Genomic DNA, 21,391 nt, shown 5'->3' on the forward strand with positions numbered 1-21,391 from the left:
CTTTCTAAGCTCCAGTATAGATATTTACATTGAACCTTACCCTGACCAGTGAATTCCATGTCAGGAAGACAGGCTTCTCTTTTTCACACCTTCTTGAAAATAAAACTAACTGAAGGTAATATTGATTAATATCTTGAAAATCTGCTGCTGAAAAATTGATTAAAAATTTCCTGGCATTACTGCAGTTTTTGTTTGCACTGATGTCATGGCTGTTTTCTGATACGGAGCTGGCCATTGTAACAAATTAGCTCTCAGAAAATACCACGTTCCTGACTATAGTCTTAGCTTTCTAAACAGGCATTTACTTCAGAATTACCCTTCTCCTCAGAAATTTCCTAATACAAATTCTGTATCATGCCTTTCATTTCAGTCCTTTACCTCACCAATCCTGCTTTCACAAAACAAATTTTATTCTTACATGCAAATTTATTTCTAAGAATATAATTTCTTTTCAGAATATCACAGTTCCAAAGCTGTGTTATTTCAAAGTCCCAGAATAAAACATAGCTGTATTTGTCTTTTTTTGGTATGCCAGACACAACTGTCCCTACAGGCCCTGGTGACACCTTCTGTTGAAAGGAGAAGCAATTGCTATGGTTAGTTTATTAGCTGGGTTCTCACTGGCTGTTAAAATAGGTCACTAAGATACAGGCACCTCAAGCAAATCAGTTTAATTGCTTTTTTTGTTGGGAGTGCTTTCTGAGCTGCTTTTACATTTTCACTCTTTCTGCTTACTTTCTTGCCTTTTTTTCCTATATTTAAGGGCACTGAAGTCAAGAGGGGAAAGCAGCACTCGGTATCTGAACTTGGACCAAAGGATATATATAGAGACACTCAAATCCATTAGTCTCCTGAGCAGTTGGTATTTGCCAATGCTTCATAATCACAATCTGACACATTTGTAAAGGAAGTTACAGTGTGCATACTAATACAGCTTATTTTAGTATTTGCTCTCTCTGCAAGATCAAGCACTAATTTAGAGGCTCAAAATAGCTCCAAACAAACCTGTGACTCTCCTGGTTCTCTCCTGTGACTTACAAAGAAACTATGGAGACAGGGCACTTGATTTGGGTATTGAAAATGCAAATGCTGCTTATGCATAATATGAAAATACGTATGTTTAGGTACAAAAGTAAATACTGGTCTGACATAGCTGCCCAGTCTGGGTAATTCTGTACTCCAATTTCAAGTCTCGTTTGAAATGTGACATTTGTGGCATGCCTCCTTTCAGCAGGACACAGGTTTTATGTTGCATTAGAAAAGAATAATGGGAATTGGGCAATTAGAAAGATAGTCTGGTGGGAATTATCTAACAGTTTTAGCCCACAAAAGCTTCCTAAACTCACATGTATTAGAGTGTAGTAGGTGGAGTCTTCTGGATTATTTAATGTCTTGGGCTTCCGTGGCCTTCTGGGGGGCCTCTGCATTGGGCGAGAGTCTTCTACTTTGGCCACAACTGTAAAAAAGCAGAAGATAGCAACACTTATTTCTTCACAGAATGGGAAGCTTTTGGAAAAACAGCAGAGAATTTCACCAAAGAGAGAAAAAATTCCACATAGCCACTTTAACTGCTTGCAATAACTCAAGAAAGCAACTGGTCTGGACATTTTCATCAGCAGAGAATGGGTTTATTCTTCTGAGTCCTGACTGTCCACAGGGACAAATGCCACATAATGAATGCTAGGCTGGAACAGCCCAAAGGTCTGCCTGGCACAGGCCTCTCCTGAAAAGGGCTGATGCTTCACATTCAGAAAAGGGCTCTGAAGGATAATGGCTATTGTGAGGCCACTGCCTCATAACAGGGACCTGTGCAGCAGGGGTGATGTTTTTTCAGACTAAAGTCAATCTTTAAGGTGCTGAATGAGGGAACTAGCATTAGGCCTCTGTTTCAGAGGTTGTCCTCTACACTATCATAGTGAAGATTTTTCTCCAGGTCTCCTGCTGAGGCTTTTCATCTCAAGCCAAATCACGTACCACTGGGCAACACAGCATGACCATGTCCATCGCATCCAATGTAGTCTATGTCAGCATACTTGAATTCTGGTCTCTATTTCTACAAAAGCTTTCTGCCAACATGTGAAAAATGCCTTCACTCTAATAGAAATGAAATCAAGATTTTAACACAAAATGGCAGTCTCCCAGTTCAGAGTTAGACACTGACTTGTAGATTACATTGGCTGGCACACAGAGAAGTAGAAAAATATCTTGGGTATTTGCTTGTTAAAATTCTATATGCAGTTCTGACAGTGCTAGGATACAGGGCTGCTTGGGTTCATATAGGCTGTTTGTCACAGAGACAACACAGAGCGCAGGGTTCCTAATGCCTTGGAAGACCATAGAATTGACTCTGGAGGGACAAGGGACCACAAACGTACAGCCTGGTGAGCCTGGTCTCCTTCCCTTCAGCTTCAGCTATAGGAAAAGTTAATGGGGTGACAGCAATTCCTTTATGATGAAGGAGAAGGGGGTTGCACAGAGCAGAACACCAACGATAGAAATGGGTCATAGGGACACATACAGAGTAGTGAATGAAGTCACAGCACAGTGAACTAAGTGTCTGAGGTATCTTGCATTATCCAGTGAGGTTTGATCTTGCCCTTGTCCCATCACAGATATACTAAGGACAGTCCATGAGAAAAAAACATCTCCCTATTCATAAATTAATATAGTGTGAAGTTGGAATGGGGATCTAGATCCCAGTGAATTACTAAAGTGTGTTTTGCTGATATAATCCACTTTCACACGAAGTGACTTTAACACCATTTTGTTCCCCTATGACCATCAGAAGCCCTTTCACATTATAAGAATAAAAACTCTCCCATGTACAGCAGACATCTTTTTAATTAAGCAGGTAGCATAATCATTTAAAATGAGAAACGATCAGTGATACATCAGTGTTGACTCCTGCAAAATTAGCTGTTTAAGTTTTTTGTTATGTGTGATAAATAAAGGCTTGTAAAGGTCATGGGTATATAGAGGAGCCAGAATGAATAATGTTAATTTAAATTGTAGTTGGATAATGATTACATTTATTGTTTTAGTTCCTTATCTGAAATGCAGACTGCTTCTTCTGTAATAAATAAATAAGTATCTTTTTAACATTTTGCACTTGAGAGAACAATGGTGTTTTTCTAAGCCAGGTTACAGCCATGTTTAATTCATGTTAAAAAATGAATTTTAGATGCAATAAATTCATTTCAGTTACCTGTATTAAATATAAGTGACATTCCTTGATTTCAATAGGCTTGACTGTGCTCTTAATGTGGGCTGTTGCTACCTTGCTGCATTTCAAATGGGCCACCTGGAGTTATCTGACTTTCCATTTGTGAGAGAGAAAAGGCATATCTTCCCTATTTTATTTTTAAACACAACAAGAGTCCAAAGTGGAAACACTACTGTCTTGGGGTGACTTTATGATGTATCCCCTATCGCTGCTCTATGCCCAGAAATTAATTTTGTGCCTTTCTGTGTCTTTAAACTGAGCCTGAGAGGGGGGAGAGGAAAAAACCAAGCAAACTTTTCAAAGCAGTTGTTTAAGGACACAGATATACACAGACTCCTCTGCTTCTGCAGCAGCAAGAGTGGAGGAAGCGCCCTGCTTGCTTTGCAGCCAGCTTTCGGCTCCTTTTCTCCAGAGGGAGACGGAGAGTTGAACTTTGTTTTCCTGGGACTTTGGTTTTTCCCTTCTTCTCTTCTGGACTGTTTCAACATCAGAACACATCGGGAGAATTTTCCACCAAGGCCCCGGAGGTGGGCCCACACCGACCCAGCTCCGAGGAGGAGGAGAGAGATCACACCTACAGAAGGACTCTGGAATTTTCCCAGGTTTCTCTCCACAGTGAGAGGTTTTATTATTTAGCATTATTACCCTTTTCCTTGTGTTTGTTAAATAAATAGTTTTTATCTCTTTCACTTTCCTCCGAGGAAAATTTATTTTTTCCTGAACCATTAGGGGAAGGATGGTTGTAACCTGCCTTGTATCAGAGGATATTTTCCTCCAAATTTGTCCAAACAAGCACAACTACCTTAAAAAAAAATCCTTAAAATTCAGTGCTGTTGAATAGAACACCTAACACCCTGTCTGTAGGATATTTTCAAAAAATTTGTCAAAGATCATGAAAATCTGAAAAAAGAAATGAAGCCGATTTGGGGGCTCTAGGAAAATCCCAATGAAAAGGTTCTCATAATGCCTAAAGATTTTTTACTGTCCCCTAAGAATTCACCACTGTGTATGCTGTTACATTATTTAATTCATCAGTGTCAAACAGATAAAGCATTATTGTATTCTAGATTACAATTATTCCAACTAAAATGACTTGTATACTTGTGTGCTCTGCAAAGAAGACTGCTTTTTACATTCAAAAAATACCATTTTGACAATGATAAAGGTTTCAGTTAAAAAAAAGCGCTTTTCAGCTCAGCTCTTGTGTTGTACATATGTATAAGCTCTGCAAAAGAATTGAGGGGACAGAAATACCATGTTGGGACAGGCAGCCTTCTAAGCTTGGACCTCCACTGTTCCTTTTAAAAATTAAATATAGGGCTGAAAATGCATTTCTGAGTTTTGCCTCCAAATTACACAGTAAGGTTTTGCTTTCTTTGTTTCACCAGAAAGTGAAGCTGTGATTTCCTTTTGCACTTAGATTTGTGTTCACTGCTACCAAAATTCAGCAGATGTGGTAGTTATTTGTATTGGATAATACAAAGTAAAATTTGCTTTTTTATTAGTTTCTGATAAATACGGAAATCATTTACTTAGTAAAATTTAAGGTTGGGGGTGCAAATTAAATACACAAGTCTGGTAAACAGTGAGTTTGATGGGCTTGTTTTCCAGATGGCCTATACCTTTCTGCAGGAAGCAGTGAAGCAGAAGGGAGGAGTGAAATAATTAATTTATTAACAGGGCAATTATGTTGCTTCTGTATTCCAAGACAAAGAAAAGGTTTTTATTGAAGTCCAATCTCTCCATAGTAAAGTATCTTGTAGCTTATTTTTCCTTAAGACTTCAAGTGTCTCTAGCAAGATCTGGCCATGTGCTTTATATGTAAAAGGAAAACTGATGTTTCCCCTCTAACAGTCATTTAAATAGGTATTTTACAACAGTGGTACAAAACCCATTCACACCGTAGCTGTCGAAGCGCTTCAGAAGTGCCAGGTTGGCACTATCATCCCTATCCTCCTAGAAGGGTAAATAAGATGCACAAAGACACATCGAGACTTGCTTAAGGTTACATCACAGCTAATCATTAGCAGAGCTAAGGAGCTGAATGGAGGACTGTGCTGAGACTTTCATCTCTGCCGCCAGCCCACACCTTGCTGTTGTACCTGCCTGAAGAGGTGCTGTCAGTGCTGGGACACACCTTAGGAGCAACACGTAGGAGAAACTGGAAACTTTGATGCAACACAGACATTGCTTTTTAAAGGGTTTACCAGGAGGAAGACAGATTGAATAACAGGTTGGAATAGGGGGATTTTCCTCCTCAGACTTCCCAAGTGTATCCAGTCAGTACTTGGTTAGTCAAAAAAAAAAAAAAAAAAGAGGTTGGTCCAGCGATGATAATAAACATTAAAGTTGTTCTCCATGAGAATAAATGAAATACAGAGTTAAGGGTCAGGAAAGGCATGTGAACAGTGTGGCTGCCAGATAACATTCAAGAAGGTTTAGTAAATCCAAGAAAAATTCTTTATTCCTACCAGTATCTCAGCTAGTTCATTTAGCACTATTACAAAGGCTCCTACTAAGCTGCATACACCCTCAATTCTACAACATATTAATACTTTCATACTCTGGCTTCACTGAAAGCTCCAAATATGCTGAAATGTTTATACAATATTTATGTGTGTCCTGGACACCACCACAAACTACAGGAACTGAGGAGAGCTGCATGTGCTTGAAACGTTCAAGGATGAGCAAGAAATGTTCGAATAAAGATGAATCAGTATCAACAGCCCTTTAGGTTGAACTGTGTCTGCACATTCTGACATACAATGATAAGCTTGCAAGACAGCAGTCTCGAGGAATCAACATTCGTGGAGGCTAATGTAAACTAACTATGATTTACAACAGATTTTGTACTGAAGACTGGAGAAATAGTGTGGTTACAGCTGTGATAAACATCTAAGGGACAAAAGGTCTCTATTTATTAAGCCACCTGAAGAAACAGACAAAGCCATCTTCAGGTCCTTTAAGTGAAATGTTACATGTTTGATTTAGAGCTGTTCCACATCTTATGGAGACAGAAGTATAAAGCTGGGCTCAGAATTAAGCAGGAAGGAAAACAAGAGGAAAAGCAATAATTGTATAGGTTTTGTAGAGGCAGTTGAAAATAATCAGAAGAAATGGAAATATAGCAACTGGAATTCCAGGACTTGATAATAAGAAGCGAATGGGTACTACTGCTTACAACATTTATGTGCGTACCTTTTTACTGTTCTAATTGTACACAGCATGAGGATGTAACCACTCAAGTTTGGAATTTGCACAGAGAAAAGCACTGCTCTTCAACATTCTGATTAGTAACTTTTAAGTATTTTTAATTCATGGGATGTTTAACACAGCCAGATTTGGAAATTACTGCTGATGGCTACAAATTCTTAGCAATCTGGAAAAAAATAGAGGGATTACTCTGGCACAGACCTACAAGTTGAAACTGCAAGAGACTGAGAACTTTCCGATTGTGTACAGCAGAGTAAGTCCCATGGCCCCACTGAGGGAAGCAGTTTCAGTCTCTGGATGACACTAATACAGAATCACAGAATCATAAACATTGGAAAAGACCTCTAAGATCATCAAGTCTAGCCTTGACCACCTTGCCAGTTAGACCATGGCATGAAGTGCCATGTCCAGCTGTTTCCTGAACACCCCCAAGGATGGTGACTCCACCACTTCCCTGAGAAGTCCATTCCAATGCTTAACAACCCTTTTGGTGAATAAATTCCTCCTGATATCCAGCCTGAACCTCCCCTGGTGCAGCTTGAGGCCATGTCCTCTCATCCTGTCACTGGTTGCCTGGGAGAAGAGGCTGACCCCCACCTGGCTGCACCCTCCTTTCAGGCAGTTATAGAGAGTGATAAGGTCACCCCTGAGCCTCCTCTTCTCCAGACTAAACATCCCCAGGTGCCTCAGCTGCTCCTCATTGGACTTGTGCTCCAGACCCTTCACCTTCAGAGCTTTGTTGCCCTTCCCTGGACTCACTCCAGCACCTCTCATTTCTCAAGTCTGGTCACTTGAGAAATGACTGCTTTTTAAGAGAGGATATTTAAGGAAAATGGCTGTACTTCACTTCCATGACCTCCCATATCTTATGCTCTGCCATGAATCTGAGCAACTCCCAACGCAGATCTTCCACATCCTGACTGTATGGTGCCCAAAGGGCCACTCTTGCAGCCAAAAACCACCAGCCAGCAGTGCTTGATTACCCTGTTTTTCTCCAGTCCCACGCCTCAGTGCTCCCTGGCTGACCACTCACTTGCAAAGAAGAAAGTCTGTCTGGTGCATACTGCTCTGCTCACCCAGTGCTATACAGGCTCCCTTTTCCTTGCAAAGCCTTCCCATTAAATTCCCGTAAATAGTGCTTTGACAGCCTACAGCAGGAGGAATCCTGGATGAAAACCCTGCTTGTCTCATTGCCTCATTTAGCTGAAAAGGTCCTCAGCTGCACCAGGGTTCCTCATACTACGTAAATTTCATTCTAAATATAGAAAATTCTCTTACTGAGATTTTGTACTTCAACTGTCATTTAATAAGTAGAAGGATAAGCACTATGATTCATCTGGAAAAAAAAGAAAAAATATTTGCTCCCATAATGGTCAAATTCCCCTTACTTCAGGCTTTGATCTCAAAAAACTTGACAGCAGCCATTTGTGCATCTGTTCTGACACCACAGCAACCCAAGTCTCATTAGCAGTCAAAGGTGCAGTTCTGGGGTGAAGCCATTACATTTGGGTGAAAGCATGTAAGCAAGCAAATGTAACCTACTTAGAGATTCTAGGCACAGGGAATTTTGTTTATTTCCCGAACCTTGTGCAGCTTGCTTTATGCATTTTATAAATATGAAGAAACTCATTTAAGAACAACTTAACCTTGTGGATTTAAGATTAATTTAACCTTTTGCTCAGATGTTCTTTGAACTGCAAGCTTTGCATTTTTGTTAAAAACAAACAAACAAAAATATGAACATTTGTCACAGTATGCCATCAGCTGTCCCTTAGTTCCTCCCCTTCTGTGGGTAGCAATGCAGTAAAATATTTCATCAGAGGAAGTGGTAAGTTCTCTTATTGCACAATGGCCACCTAGTCATAGACAAAGGCAGCCAAGCTCTCCTATCTAGCTATAAAATACAATTCACATGCTACAGCCGTAAAACAACATATAAAACTAGTGAAGCTGATGAAAAGGTGTAAATAAATGTAAATGACCAAAGTAATTACAAATAGGTAAATACCACATTGTGGGATATGCCCAGCCACTGCCCTGGTGGGATGTCTGCTGAGATAAGAGATTTCACAATCGCCCAGCAGGACTCCCTGGAAAGGACTTTTGAGTCATGGTGAGGAAAAGTAGACCCACAATCCTTTGGGAGACCCTATGCAGATCTTTCTGTAACCCACTGGTCTATCCCAGACCCTCTGTAATCCATTGGTCCCCTTGCTGATCCCCTGTATCCCTATAAAAGACCAGTTCGCCTCTGTAGAGGGGAGAGCTCGACACCCACAATAAAGCTCCCTTCGTGCGGAACCAGCCATATGGGTCTTCTCGTCTCTCTCTCCGGTCTGGTTTGGCCTAGAGGCAACCCTGCAGAGCTGAGCTGAAATCACGAGCTGATAATCACTAAAGAGCTGATAGCTTCTGCAAGGGCTCCTCTGCCAGCAGCTGAGAGGAAGACACCAGGCCTCAGGCAGGCGATTCCTTTCGGGACCATCTCCCCGGACCGGTCATCTCTTCCTGGGTCGCAGCCACGGACCCCACCACCAGCGCTAACACCACATGATTAAAAGAACACCTAAAGCTCAACAATCCCTGCCTTCATAAGAGTAGGACAGGAAAAGCAGCCATAGAGGGAAAGCTGCAGCAAAAGCACATCCTTCTGTAAATGTGTGTGTATAAATTGTACTGTAACACATAAAGTAGGCAGGAAGACAGGAAGGTTCCTCCCTGTTAATAAGGCAGTGGTTCACCATGTCAACCTGCTTCCCTTAAGCATGACCGTCTGCAGTACCTTACCTCAAATATTTGGGGGTCTTGTAGTTATTTTACTATATTGCATACAGGAAGAAGTACAATGTCCAGAATGTTGGTAACTCTTGTGTTTTAGAGAGTACAACTTAAATGAACTGAACACAGGCATATTGTTACTTAAATATTCTCTACACCTAGTTAGATCATGCTTGCTGTAATAGACATCTACTTAAGACAATGCAGCCTTGTGATAAAGCCGGTTTCCAACTGGCTTAAAGGCAAACTGTGGAATTACTGCAGTATATTGCCTTCACTATTTGGTACATTGGTCATAGCCAGAAAAGTAAGAGTTTTCCTGTCATGTGAATTACATTCAAGTGCCGAAAAAGAACGTTCACATTTCACACCAAGAAAGGTTTTTCAGTGGACAGGTTAGCATACTTCACCACTGGAAAGCTTCTGCACTGTGACACTGCAGGGTTTTACAGCACCGTGACATTTTCAGAGATAAAGGGAAGTGAAGTGGCTGACTGGTCACCCCTTTAGGCAGGGTTGGATGCACGGGTGACAAACCCTGGCAAGCTTTTGTCTCCTGTAAAGCTACTTAAATTAATAGCAGTGTGAAGGGTAGACTTCACTGTATTTTGCACATAGCAAGAACATACTGGTTCATTTTCACCTGGTTCACTCGTGCAAGTGATGAGATCTTTAACTGATAAAACAGGGATTTGTATATTCCTTTTCCCTCTATCTACCTCTTTTCTCTAGCTTCTGTTGGAAAATGTGTTAGAACCAAGAGTTATTTTCCAAAGCATTCATTTTTAATTTCTCAGGTTTATCTTGTCAAAAAATCTGCAGTATTTAATAGAGAACTCAGTACAAAACCATTAATGACAATCACAAACCTTGCTCTGTCTTTACTGAAAGATCATGGCACTTAGTTTTCCACTTCCCATTTCTTTTCTCTTGCAGACTTTGGTCTTGGAAACAGGCTGATCACAGATCACCTACCAGCAGCAAGTTTACACTTAGAGGTGTAAACACCAAGCCCTCATTTTTAGCATCTTGCCCATTTGAGAGGACTCCAAAGCAGGATTGAAGTCCTTTTAAGATCTTTTCAATGTAGTCGTAGGAACAGAAAGAAATTTCATCATGCGTGACAACTGAATCCACAATGCTATAATGAAAATAGCACAACTAGCTCTGGGCAGTGAGAGACAGTCCTAGATCTTATCCCAGCTCATCCCCAGAGGCAGTGCAGTGGGCTCGCACGAGCTCTGCCACACAAACGGAGACACAGCCTGCTACATCTGCCCTCATCTTCCTCCGCGTCCACAGCCCAGGACATGAGCTGAGGAAATTCCCTGTTAGATCTATTCCAACAGAAGAGGCTTGAGCAGCTCAATCAGTTCTTTGTGGTCCTTTTGGTGGGGCACGGGCCTTAAGGATCTGCATGTTCAAAATCCCATGTCCTCTTTATTCTCCCAGTACTCTTTGCCACTGCCACCCAAGCTGCTCCAAGCATGCTTGAATTTTGGGAACCTTCACTGCCCATGTTAACTGGAATATAAATAACTCTGGAGAGTATTTCTAGAGATCATGCCCTCTTAAAGTGTGTGAGTTAAATGGATGCCAAGTATTAATAAAACTTTGCTTGCAGTTTTAAGGACATACCCACCAACATGGGCAGAAGTTACAGGTTTTGAATAACCTAAGTTGCATCTGTGGATAGCTAAAAATTCACTCAGCATATATGTGATAAACTTTAGTAAATTGTTTGACATATTACGTAAAAAACAGTTTTGTTTTTAAAGCACAGTCCCATATCCTACCAATAGCACAGTTGAGTGACACGAGTTAAAAAGAGCCAATATGGAATTTTTACTAAATAAAAGTATTCCTAGACATTCTGTGTCTAGGTCTCACAAAGATTCATTCAGCAATCCTAAGCAGCACTGAAACAAAACACCAACAAAAATGGTAACTACATAAATCCCAACCAGGCTTGGATATTTCTTTGGAAACTGTGTTCCAGCCATGTACTGGGGCTTAGTACAAAAATATACAGCTTGAGTAATATGAGCAGCTGGAGTTAACTCATCTACCAGTTCCCTGGCCTTTAAAACATGACCAGGAGTAGCTTCTTGCCTGTCCTGTTTACAAATGAAAATTCTGCTAACAGTTAGGTTAAACATTACCTGACTGACAAACATGAGAAGAAAGCCGGCCATTAGCTTGCTTATCTTTGGACATCATCACGGGTCTCAGCTGATGGGACAATATCATTTCATTCAGTTTTTGCTGCAATGCTAAGTAATCTTCAGATAATTTTGATATCTGAAAAAGACATTTTTACGTTATTATAGAAATACGGATACATGTTCCAAGGTAATCAAAGGTAAAATAGTGAACTAGAGAATTAATTTAAAAGGTATTTCTCCACCTACTGCAGTGTACACCCCTACCGCATTTACCTCCTCATCTCTTGAAAAAAATGAAGACAGGAAAAAAAAAGAGCCACAGGAAACTCCACACTGCAGTCCAGTCCTACAGCTACTTCTTATTGGTTCACACGTGTGAGCAGATGGTGCCTTGCTGATGCAAGATTGCTTCTATACCTGTAGGCATACTCCTCTGCACATGTGCAAGTCTCTGACATTGGCACAGCAACCTTAGCTTCATTTACAGGGACATTTCATGAGTTTACTGAATTAGGGACCTTGACGGGTAAACAAACATTTCAACAAAGGCAAAGCTTCTGCATTTAACGTAAATCAGATTAATACTATTTTTGCCAGTATTCTTTGTCTTTTCCTCCTTTCTGAAAATGCTATTTTCTCTTGCAAACCAAAATAGGCATTTTTATGGAAAACACATTACAAAATCTCCATCTTAGTTTAGAGAGCAAAACCTTGGTGCCATTGAAGTCAGTTAAATAATTTTGCCATTCCGTCACTGCTCAGAGTTTTATGCTCAACATACATTGCTTACAAGCCTCTTACCTGTCGTGAAAAGGCTGCCAAATCACAAGCCTCTTGCTCTGGGTCTCCCTTCACCGTCTTAGAGTCTTCGACCTCTGTACTGATGCTTTCCCTACCTTTCGTTGATTGGGGATTGTTAGTTTGAACGTGTATTGCTTCTGTTGGCTCCTTTACTGTTTTCTCTTGACTTTTGCAAGGTAGTTTTCCTTCTTTTCTGAGTTGTCCCCTCCTTCTGTAACCCCGGTAATTGCTCTGAATTACCACTGCTGCCTTCTCTTTGTCTTCTGAACCTTGTTTTTCTGCCTCAGCTTGCTTCCATGAGCCTCTTCTTAGTGACTCTTTTCTTGTGATTCCTTTACCTCCTGTAGGCATCCCTGCTTCACGCTTTAGGTGGTTTCTTTCCACATCCCTGTCAGCCCTGGGATGGACCACAGTAGATTCTTGATTTTGCCAGTCTGCACTGAGTATGTCTTGATTATCTTGCTCTTGCTGGGGTCTAGATTCAGCTGAGATTTTGACAGAAGATTTTCTGGGTAACTCTTCCAAAGAGTCCTGTTCTTCACCTTCACTAATCTCTTCTACTGCCAGGTTCTGCTTCACAGAAGGTGCCTCTCCTTCAGCAGATATTTGCTGTGGCTCCTCTACATTCCCTGTGACACTATACCCAGAGCACTTACTGTCAGTGACAGCATCAGCTTCATCTTGAGTCTCCTTGCCTACCACTTCTTCCACTGTATCACTTTGAGCTGGCTGCAGCTGTGCTTCAAGGAATTCCACAGCAGATAATTCGTCTTCTGTAACGGCACCTGCTGCTTCTTCTGTTCTAGGGAGGGCACTCTTCACTTCAGTTGGACTTTCCTCAGGATCTTGAGGTTCTTCAACATTTTCCTTCTTGCTAATGGATGCTGCATTTTCAATTTCTTGCTTTCTAAGTGATTCCCTGAATGGAACAGAGTTTTGGGCAAAAATTACAGCAGAAGAAGATGCAGAAGAGAGACAATTTTACAACTACCTTTGGTGGTCTTTGTGTACTAACTGGCAATTTGATACATTGCAACATGCGAAAGATTTAGTGCCTATAGCTTGAATGAAAGGTAGCAATTTCTGTTGTTATTATTATTATTATTGTCTCTTAAAGTGAAAAAGGATGATATTATTATCATCAACATCATCATCTCTTAAGTGAAAAGGGATATCCCTGTTAAACTTCATGGAAAATTGCCAGGAAGACAATGTAGGCTGTATGAGGGCTGATAAAACAGTAAAGAATTAATTTAAATTTTAACAAAAACATAAGGCATAAACCTTTTAGCATCTCAAGAATGTATAAATACACACAATCCTAAAGGTATTCTGTGTTTCCTCTGTCATCACCTTTGCTTATCTTGAACAGTGACTTAAGATGAGAATAGTTCCTTGCAGGTATCTGTCTCACTCTTGTCTGAACACTTTTTATTATGAGCTAATTCCAAGAAGAGACTCATCTATGGATTACATTAACACTACAGGTAGGTACAGTATTGTTGATCTTTCTCCTAAATATGCCTTTTTTCCTTGGGCTTGAAAAGATGAGAAAATTTGCTACTGCCATTAAAAACCTCCACATAAATATACATTACTTCTGCATACATATCTAGGATAATCCTAATTTGCTTCACTCTTAGTTTATAATGTTGTTATTCAGTACTGTAATTACTGGAAAGGGACACATTTGAGTGAGACAAGAGAAAATAACACTACCTCCTGCTTTTGAAGACCTTCCTCTCCTTATATCCCCTGTAGTGAGACTGAATTGTTATTGCTGCTTTGTTTCTTGTTTCAGTTAGTTCTTTTCTCTTCTTCCTGAGTAAGTATCCTCTGGCAACTGATACAAATTGTAATGCAAAACAACCTTAGGCAACGAGCAATGGGTGTCACACACATTTCAGACAGTCAAATGCTAACAGAATTAAACAAAAGCTAATATAGAAATACAAACCAAGGTGCCTATTATGATTATCTGTAATTATTCCCATGAAACTTTTTGAGATTTTGGAAAGCTGTATCCATTCTACATGAGGATACAAACAAGCTCTTTCTTCATATTTTATTGGACTAAAGAAAATACAGGAAGATACAGAATAAAACAGAAGCACAGAGCCATAGAAGTGCCTTTAGAACACAGTACTCTGAGCTCTTTGAACCTGCTTTGCCTGATTCAGGCAATTGATTTGACTCTGTCTTTCATTTCCCTGGGAAATGCCTTCTTATCAGCATATAGATATTACCAGGCTGTCAACTGACACAGGCTTGGAATTAGCTGAACATTCAATAGATCAGAGAGAAACTAAAATTTTATAGCTCAGCAGTTACAGAAGACTTAGCTCATGCTCCTTCTGCAAAGACTCATTATTCAAAATAAAAACATTCAGCATGAAAGATGTGCCAAGCTCCACAGTAACCAGGTGCACTGTGGCAGGGAAACTCCCTACTTGTGCTTCGTGGGAGGCACAAGTTAAAGTTTCTGGTCTGAACCAGAAATAAGGACTCAAACATGGGCCTTCCCTGAGCCATGTAGATGGGGCCTTGATGCCATTGCCGGCACATTGGTATCTGGTGCCACCTGAAGTGCTCCAGGATAACAAGGCATCTACGTGGAGCTGGCGGAAAGAACAGGACAGATGGGACTTTGTGGAGAGGAAAAGTTGGGTATATCACGTGAAAGAAAGCTGGAGGCCAGACAAGATAACCAGGGCACCTTGAATGACACTAGATACCAGTATGAGGGCAAATGAGCTGAGCATTTGCTGATTTTGAATAAAATTAATCAAACCCTAGGCTCTACAGACTATTTAGCAGTTTAGACACCTAGATCACATTTAGACATCTACACTGAAGTGTCTTAATCAGAAACTAAATTGTGTTCAGAATGTTGTTTCAAAAAATTTTGAACTTGCAAATAATTTCTTAATGGGAACTGTCACAGTCTCCACAGTGCTGTGATTTGGACAAATCTGAAATTCCAGGGATTCAGCACAAATCCGCTAATCCCTGGCAAAATAAAAAGAACATAGTGCTTTGTCAAAATATTTCTGTTGAACTCTAATTCCAAATGCAATAGCAAGAGTGTGGGGATAGTGGATTCAGGTGATTTAAACACCCTGTGGACATGGTAGATATGGGACTCTTTCTTCAACTCTGCTGAGAGTATTTTGCATCACAGAGAAAAGGTCAAGCTCACTTGAAGGGAGCATAAGCAGTCTGTTCCAACACATTCATATAACTTAGTGCTCAGTTTTATGTGCTTTAGCATTCCCCACTCATAACTTAGGCCAGGTTGGGCTCCACTAGGTGCTTTCATTCAGTGTAAGAAGCACCATATAAAATGGGCATAAATTACACCTTGATAACTGGATATAGGATAAAGAAACACAAATACTTTTTGGAAGTAGTACAATTAGATTTTATATTGCAGTCTGACAGGGTCTTAGAAAAGTGGAAATTGTAAACCACTTGGAACACTTCTGGAGTTTCTTGGATTTCTGAGCCAATTCTCTTCCCATTTTCATATAAAAGCAAGTCAACAGGAGTTATTTTGAAACAAATCAAATTATGTTGTCAATGGACATGCCAATATAAGCTGCATCTGGTCTTTTTAGACTATTTTGGTTCACCTTTGAGGTTTTCTGAGAAGTTTGTTATGAGATAGTAGCTGTCTAAGCTTTTTTTTTTTAAACTGGAAGAGCAGTTCTGTATTGCTTTATAAATAAATGTGGGGGGGAAAATGGAGAGAGCTAAGTAAAAATGGACTTTATTTTAGTTTTGGCTACTTTTGCACTGAGAAAGTTGAAATGAAACTGCAGACATGACAGAGAAGGTGGACAAAAAGAAACATTCAGGACATCAACAGAGTGAAGTGGTAAATTTATACTTTTGCATTTGCTAAATATCCTAATATAATTGAAAATGTTCAGATGCGTAATAATTTTTGGCACATCACTGGATTTTATGCTGGTTTTAGATTGTTTTCTACACTAATTAAGTTCCACCAACTGCAGTGAAGTGATCTTCAGTACACACTGGCCCAGTGCAAGTAACAGATGCATCTGACAATGATTAAAAGCAACACTGGTGGTGGTACATACTCATGAAGGCGTATCTGAGGTCGTTTAAATCTAGATAGCCTGGCTACTGGCAACACTAGCTTATATTTGGGTTGCCACCTTTGTAATTACTAAAAATGCTGTGCAGATTTGTGCCAGCTGTTTTTATAGAATTATAAAATCACTGAATGGTTTGGGTTGGAAGGGATCCTAAAGATCATCTAGGTCCAACCCCCCCTGCCATGGGCAGAAGTTGCTTATAGTCCCATCCAACCTGGCCTTCGATCCCGTGTCTCTCCAGCTGTTCTGCTCCTGATTTCAGAGCTGCCTAGACTACGTCTAGCTTGGGGATGTCTCTGCAGGGACAGGGGAGAGACCAAAGTACAGGGAGAAAAAAGGGATGTCGCATAGCAACACCTGGGCCCAGGGTCATTATGGCTGCATAAGAGAAACAAAGTGATGGCAAAAAAGAAAAGAGACATGAATGAAATTACAGCTTGCAGTCTTCACAAATATAACCATTACTGATACATAACAAACCCTATTCCTGATCGAGCGGCACACATGCACACACGACACACAGGCAGTGTTGTGTGGGTTCCAACAATACCCATAGCTGGGTAGCTGTAGTACTTCAAGATCTCAGACTAGGAGTGACAAGGTTTGCTATGGCATTTGAGCATCCCACTGCACAGCAGTGGAAAGTGCCCTAAACCACTCTGAGGTACAGTGAGCCCATATATATACAACCACTGTATATAGACACATAATAGACAAATTATACCTCAGAACATGCAAATGAGCATAGTCAATCAGTGTAGCCAGAATCTGAGCCAATATATTGTGAATGGATAGCACATTAAAAGCCAAGAAAGAAAACAATTCTTACTTGCTTGAAATTTGGTAATATATTCTTCCACTTTTTTATTATGTTTTGCATTTTTGTATTCTTTACGAGCAACAAACCCCCTGTAAGCTGAAAAGAGATGTTAAAAATTAGGTAATCCACTAGGTCCAAAAAAGAAAAAAAAAATATGGAATTACAGACCTCTATTAAAATATTCATAAATATTTTGCAGGCTTTATCTTTCAAAAAACATGGCAAACAAGCACCAGTAGTAAATCTACATAAAAACTGCATATTCTGGTGAGTAAAGTTATTATGAATTAAATGAATACAAAACACAAGATAATCAGAATGTAAAATAAGATGATGTTTGAAAGTATTAAAAAAATCAGTTGATGCCTCCATCAACAGGGTAATTTGCCTTATTATCTAGGACAGTTAATATATTTTATTTTCATTATTACATTATACAACCTTGTAAGTGCATGCCAGAATATTATTAACAAGAGTATCATCTGTGCAATCACACCCTTCCATTCTTAAAATTGCCTTTTAAATGTAACATTGATAAGTTTGATTTCAGTAAAGAGATTGTCATAACCTGGTTAGAAGAAATTTTTCTTTGTGAGAAAAGATATGACCAAGTATAAGATATTTTGTCAAATGTAACATCAGGAAAAGAGCAAAATCCACATCCAGCATGCACATTAATCTATCAACTGTACACATGCACTAGCTTTAAGCAAAATGTTAAATATTTTAAAGCTATTACCTGACTGTATTTTAATAGCACTTTGTTCCCTTTGTTCCTTTATCTTTTTGTATCTTCTGGAACCCAGCCACCCTCTGACATAAGCTTGAATCAAAATAATCATGTCAACTGTCTCCTTCCGCATTAAATTGAGCTGCTCCACATGATAGTACTTGAGGAATACCTTAAAAAGAGAAACTGGCATAGTTACTCCCCCAGGCCCTTTATTTACTCAATCCACGTAATATCAACAAGAGTTACAAGATGATTTCAAATGATGAACAGACCCTTCAGCTGTAGTACCTAAAGGATCATTCTTAGAGATAGCATTTTCATTGTTTGGGATATTAGTTTACCTTACTCTTCTCTTCAGTATCTTTAGTCAGTCCCTGCTTAGTAATGTTTTTATGGAAAGACCTTTTAAAGTTCCAGTGCAGACCTTCAGTCTGTAACTATAAATCTGTTTTCAAAACTACAAGGCTGACAGTTTACCTCACAAATCTAATGTACTTTACATAAACGTGATCCAAATCTGGAACCTTCGATTTCTCCACTTTCCAATTTTAAACCTAAACCATTGTTTATTTACTAAGTTGCTTTTATCAAGCATAAAACTCACATAAGTCCTGAAAAATGAGTCCAGCATAAGGGTTGCCAACACATTCCTGGCGTATATTAAGGAGTTTGCTTTTTAAAAAAAGTAGAGACGAAGAGCTACTCCAACCAAATGGGTGAGAAAACAAATTGTTCAATATGTTAACAATGGTATACTGCAATGATGAAGATACAGCATATTAAAAAATTACTTTCGTTTTTCCAAGAACCCAGTTGTCAAGGTGGGCTTTTTCCAAGATGGCAGCACAGGTTTCCGGGCTGACTGGAGGATCATCATTTGTTTTGTAACAGATGAGGTAATACCTAAAGACAAATGCATGATTCTTTATTTGATTAATGGAGGATAATACATGCAAATACATTCAAACCATTCTTTTAAATAATAAAAACAGTTGCATGAAAGAAAACATAGCACTGAAAAAACCAAAACAGCATGAAAGGAAGTGCAGTCATTTATACACAGTACTGAGAAACTCAATCAAAAGTGGATGAGTGACATATTGCACACCCTGGCAGGTTTTTTAATTCCGTATCAACACCAGAAGGTTTTTAAAAAGAGTCTCCTTCAACCCAAGTAGAGTAGTGCACTGTTCCCTTCCTGCTCTCTACATTCTGTGAAACTGATTTCAGCAGCAATATAAAAATGAAATAAAATAAAAATATTTTAAAAGCTTTTCTGCCTAAATTATATTATTTTATACTTAGAAATGTAATGAAAATTTCCTATCTTATGTCATGTGCTAGACCATCTACCTTTGAGATACTTAATACGATCTGAGATGCATCCCAGCTCTTGTTCCCTCTTTGGAATCAGCTTTGCAGATCCTTTTGAACATCTAAGTACCATTGTGACATATCATCTGTAAGCGTTTTATCTGGCAAACTCATTACTCAGAATTAGTTCTGACTAGGAAAAGAGATCACAATGCTCACTCATAAAAATTACCTGTAATACACCAGCTCAGCTGCTGGATAGAAAAGTTCTTGTTTGTTCCAGGACTTTTCAAAATGCTCTATAACTAAATGAACCATATCTATCTTGGGTTTTTTAATTTAAGAAAATTACATTAATTATGTGTACTTCCTGACAGTACATTCTGCTTTTTTTCTTGTTATTCAGCCTTTAAACACAAAGCCTGGGTTTACCAGCTTTAAATGATGGTAACAGTTTACTCATGGAATAATAAAAAAAGAGACAATGTTGATTTCTCCATTATCACCTACAGTTCCTTTTTTTTTTTTTCCTTTTGCAAAACACAGTGAATTGGCTTATTTTTATTATAACAAAATAATGTTGCCATTATCTCAGGTCTACCTGTAACTCTCAACTATTAAAAAACCCCAACCTCAAAATAAGACAGATATTTAATAAAAATCCCTTTTTATTTGAGGGCCATGTCCTTAGTGCCAGAGATCTGCACAGCCTCACTGCAATCAGGGGCATGATCTCTCGAGAGCTACCCTATTATGTTCACTGCTTTTATCTCTTTTACCTGAACATTTAAGTTTGAGGTTTTTTTATAAAAAGCTGTCACCAAAAGCTACAGCACATCTTGTGGTGATAACTATCTTTTCCCATGCTGCACTCTTCCAAAACAGCAACAGTCCTAGGATTATTTTTTCCAGAAACAGTGCTATAAAACCATCCCTCTGCTGTTTCCCTCTCATGTCATCCACCTGCAGCACTCTGCTGCTAGCTCTCTGTTTCTAGTGCACTATTACTTTTAAGTACTTCTGTCTGAATAGATGGTGCTTGCTTCTCCCCAGTTTTGATCTCCATTCCACACATCTCTGTTCTGATTGAGGCAAATACTCAGGGTCTTTATTTGTAAGAGAGAAGTACAGATTTTTGGCATGGAGGAGGAAGGTAGGTAAAGGAACTGTAAAACCACACTGAGTTCATTACTGTGCTTCTTAATAAGTGACTAACACTTAGGAATAACATTTTAAACAACACTATGCACTCAATGAACTTTTCAGCCCTAGACTATGAATCCCAAATTATCATCTACCCTGCACAAGCAGATGCTGCACAGTGCTGAAGGTTGGGAGTTAGAAAAACTGTGGTGTTCCTTGGATGCTGTGGTTCCAAATTCTTGACTTTAATTTGAAGTATTACATTTCTAAAACTCAAGTCTAAAGAAACTTTCAGAGTATAAGCAAGTAAATTTTTACCCAAATGCTCAGGGAGCCTGAAAAATCATCCTGAGATGCATCATCTTTCCATATCCATTGAAAACTGGTCACTAATCTTGTGCCTGAACTACTCAATGCTAATCCAGTCTATAACCTTCTTTGTCACAGGAAACACATTTGTATTTTTCTTCAAAGACCATGCCAAAAACACTGCTGGTGCTTAACAAGCACTGGACAGCAGTCATAGGAGAGAAAAGAGCTTCTTCACATTGATGTTACCGTTTTATGAAGTTAGCGAAGAGTATACGGTGTGAATAACCCTGTCTTCGAATCCTTGCTGTCTCCAGAATTCCCGTGTAACGCAGCTGAACCAACACTTTCTCTTTGTCAAACTTGTTTGCCTGCCGGTCGTTGTTTGGCTTGATGCATCTGACAAAATGAGGCTGGCCAACAACCATTTTGGATAACAAATCCATCAGAGAATACTGCAAAAAAGTAACAAGAGATCTGTCACCAGGATACTTATGAAACTTGTATATAGGTCCATGTGTAGTTGAAATTTTATTTCATATGATCAGAATCATGTCCAAAACCATTTACATTTCATTAAGCTGGTACTTTAAGAGTAGATGAAGTAAATGACCCAAAACCAATTCTAGCTTTTATGAGATCTCTAAGCTACTAGTGTGTACTATTGAGAGAAACACTGATTCCAAATAAATGTACCAAATTTCATCCAGGACATTCTCACAGGTTTCCATCATGTCCAACATAGGACAGAATACTTACACTCATTACATT

The 21,391-nt window shown here is 39.3% G+C and overlaps 1 protein-coding gene across 1 annotated transcript in view; it reads right to left on the bottom strand.

Moving 5' to 3' along the window:
- The window catches only part of LOC309580981 (myosin-IIIa-like), a gene marked incomplete at both ends in the record, with an annotated part of 58,403 nt that overhangs the window by 5,108 nt on the left and 31,904 nt on the right, over positions 1 to 21,391 (bottom strand). The window contains 7 exons of the mRNA XM_082295331.1: positions 1,347 to 1,456; positions 11,377 to 11,515; positions 12,181 to 13,099; positions 17,638 to 17,689; positions 17,861 to 18,023; positions 18,646 to 18,757; positions 20,870 to 21,075. Of these exons, the coding sequence (XP_082151457.1) occupies positions 1,347 to 1,456; positions 11,377 to 11,515; positions 12,181 to 13,099; positions 17,638 to 17,689; positions 17,861 to 18,023; positions 18,646 to 18,757; positions 20,870 to 21,075 (1,701 nt within the window). The remainder of the gene's footprint in view (positions 1 to 1,346; positions 1,457 to 11,376; positions 11,516 to 12,180; positions 13,100 to 17,637; positions 17,690 to 17,860; positions 18,024 to 18,645; positions 18,758 to 20,869; positions 21,076 to 21,391) is intronic.

The sequence above is a fragment of the Coloeus monedula genome (assembly GCF_965178545.1).
Source record: "Coloeus monedula genome assembly, chromosome: 1".
In the NCBI taxonomy this organism is placed as follows: domain Eukaryota; kingdom Metazoa; phylum Chordata; class Aves; order Passeriformes; family Corvidae; genus Coloeus; species Coloeus monedula.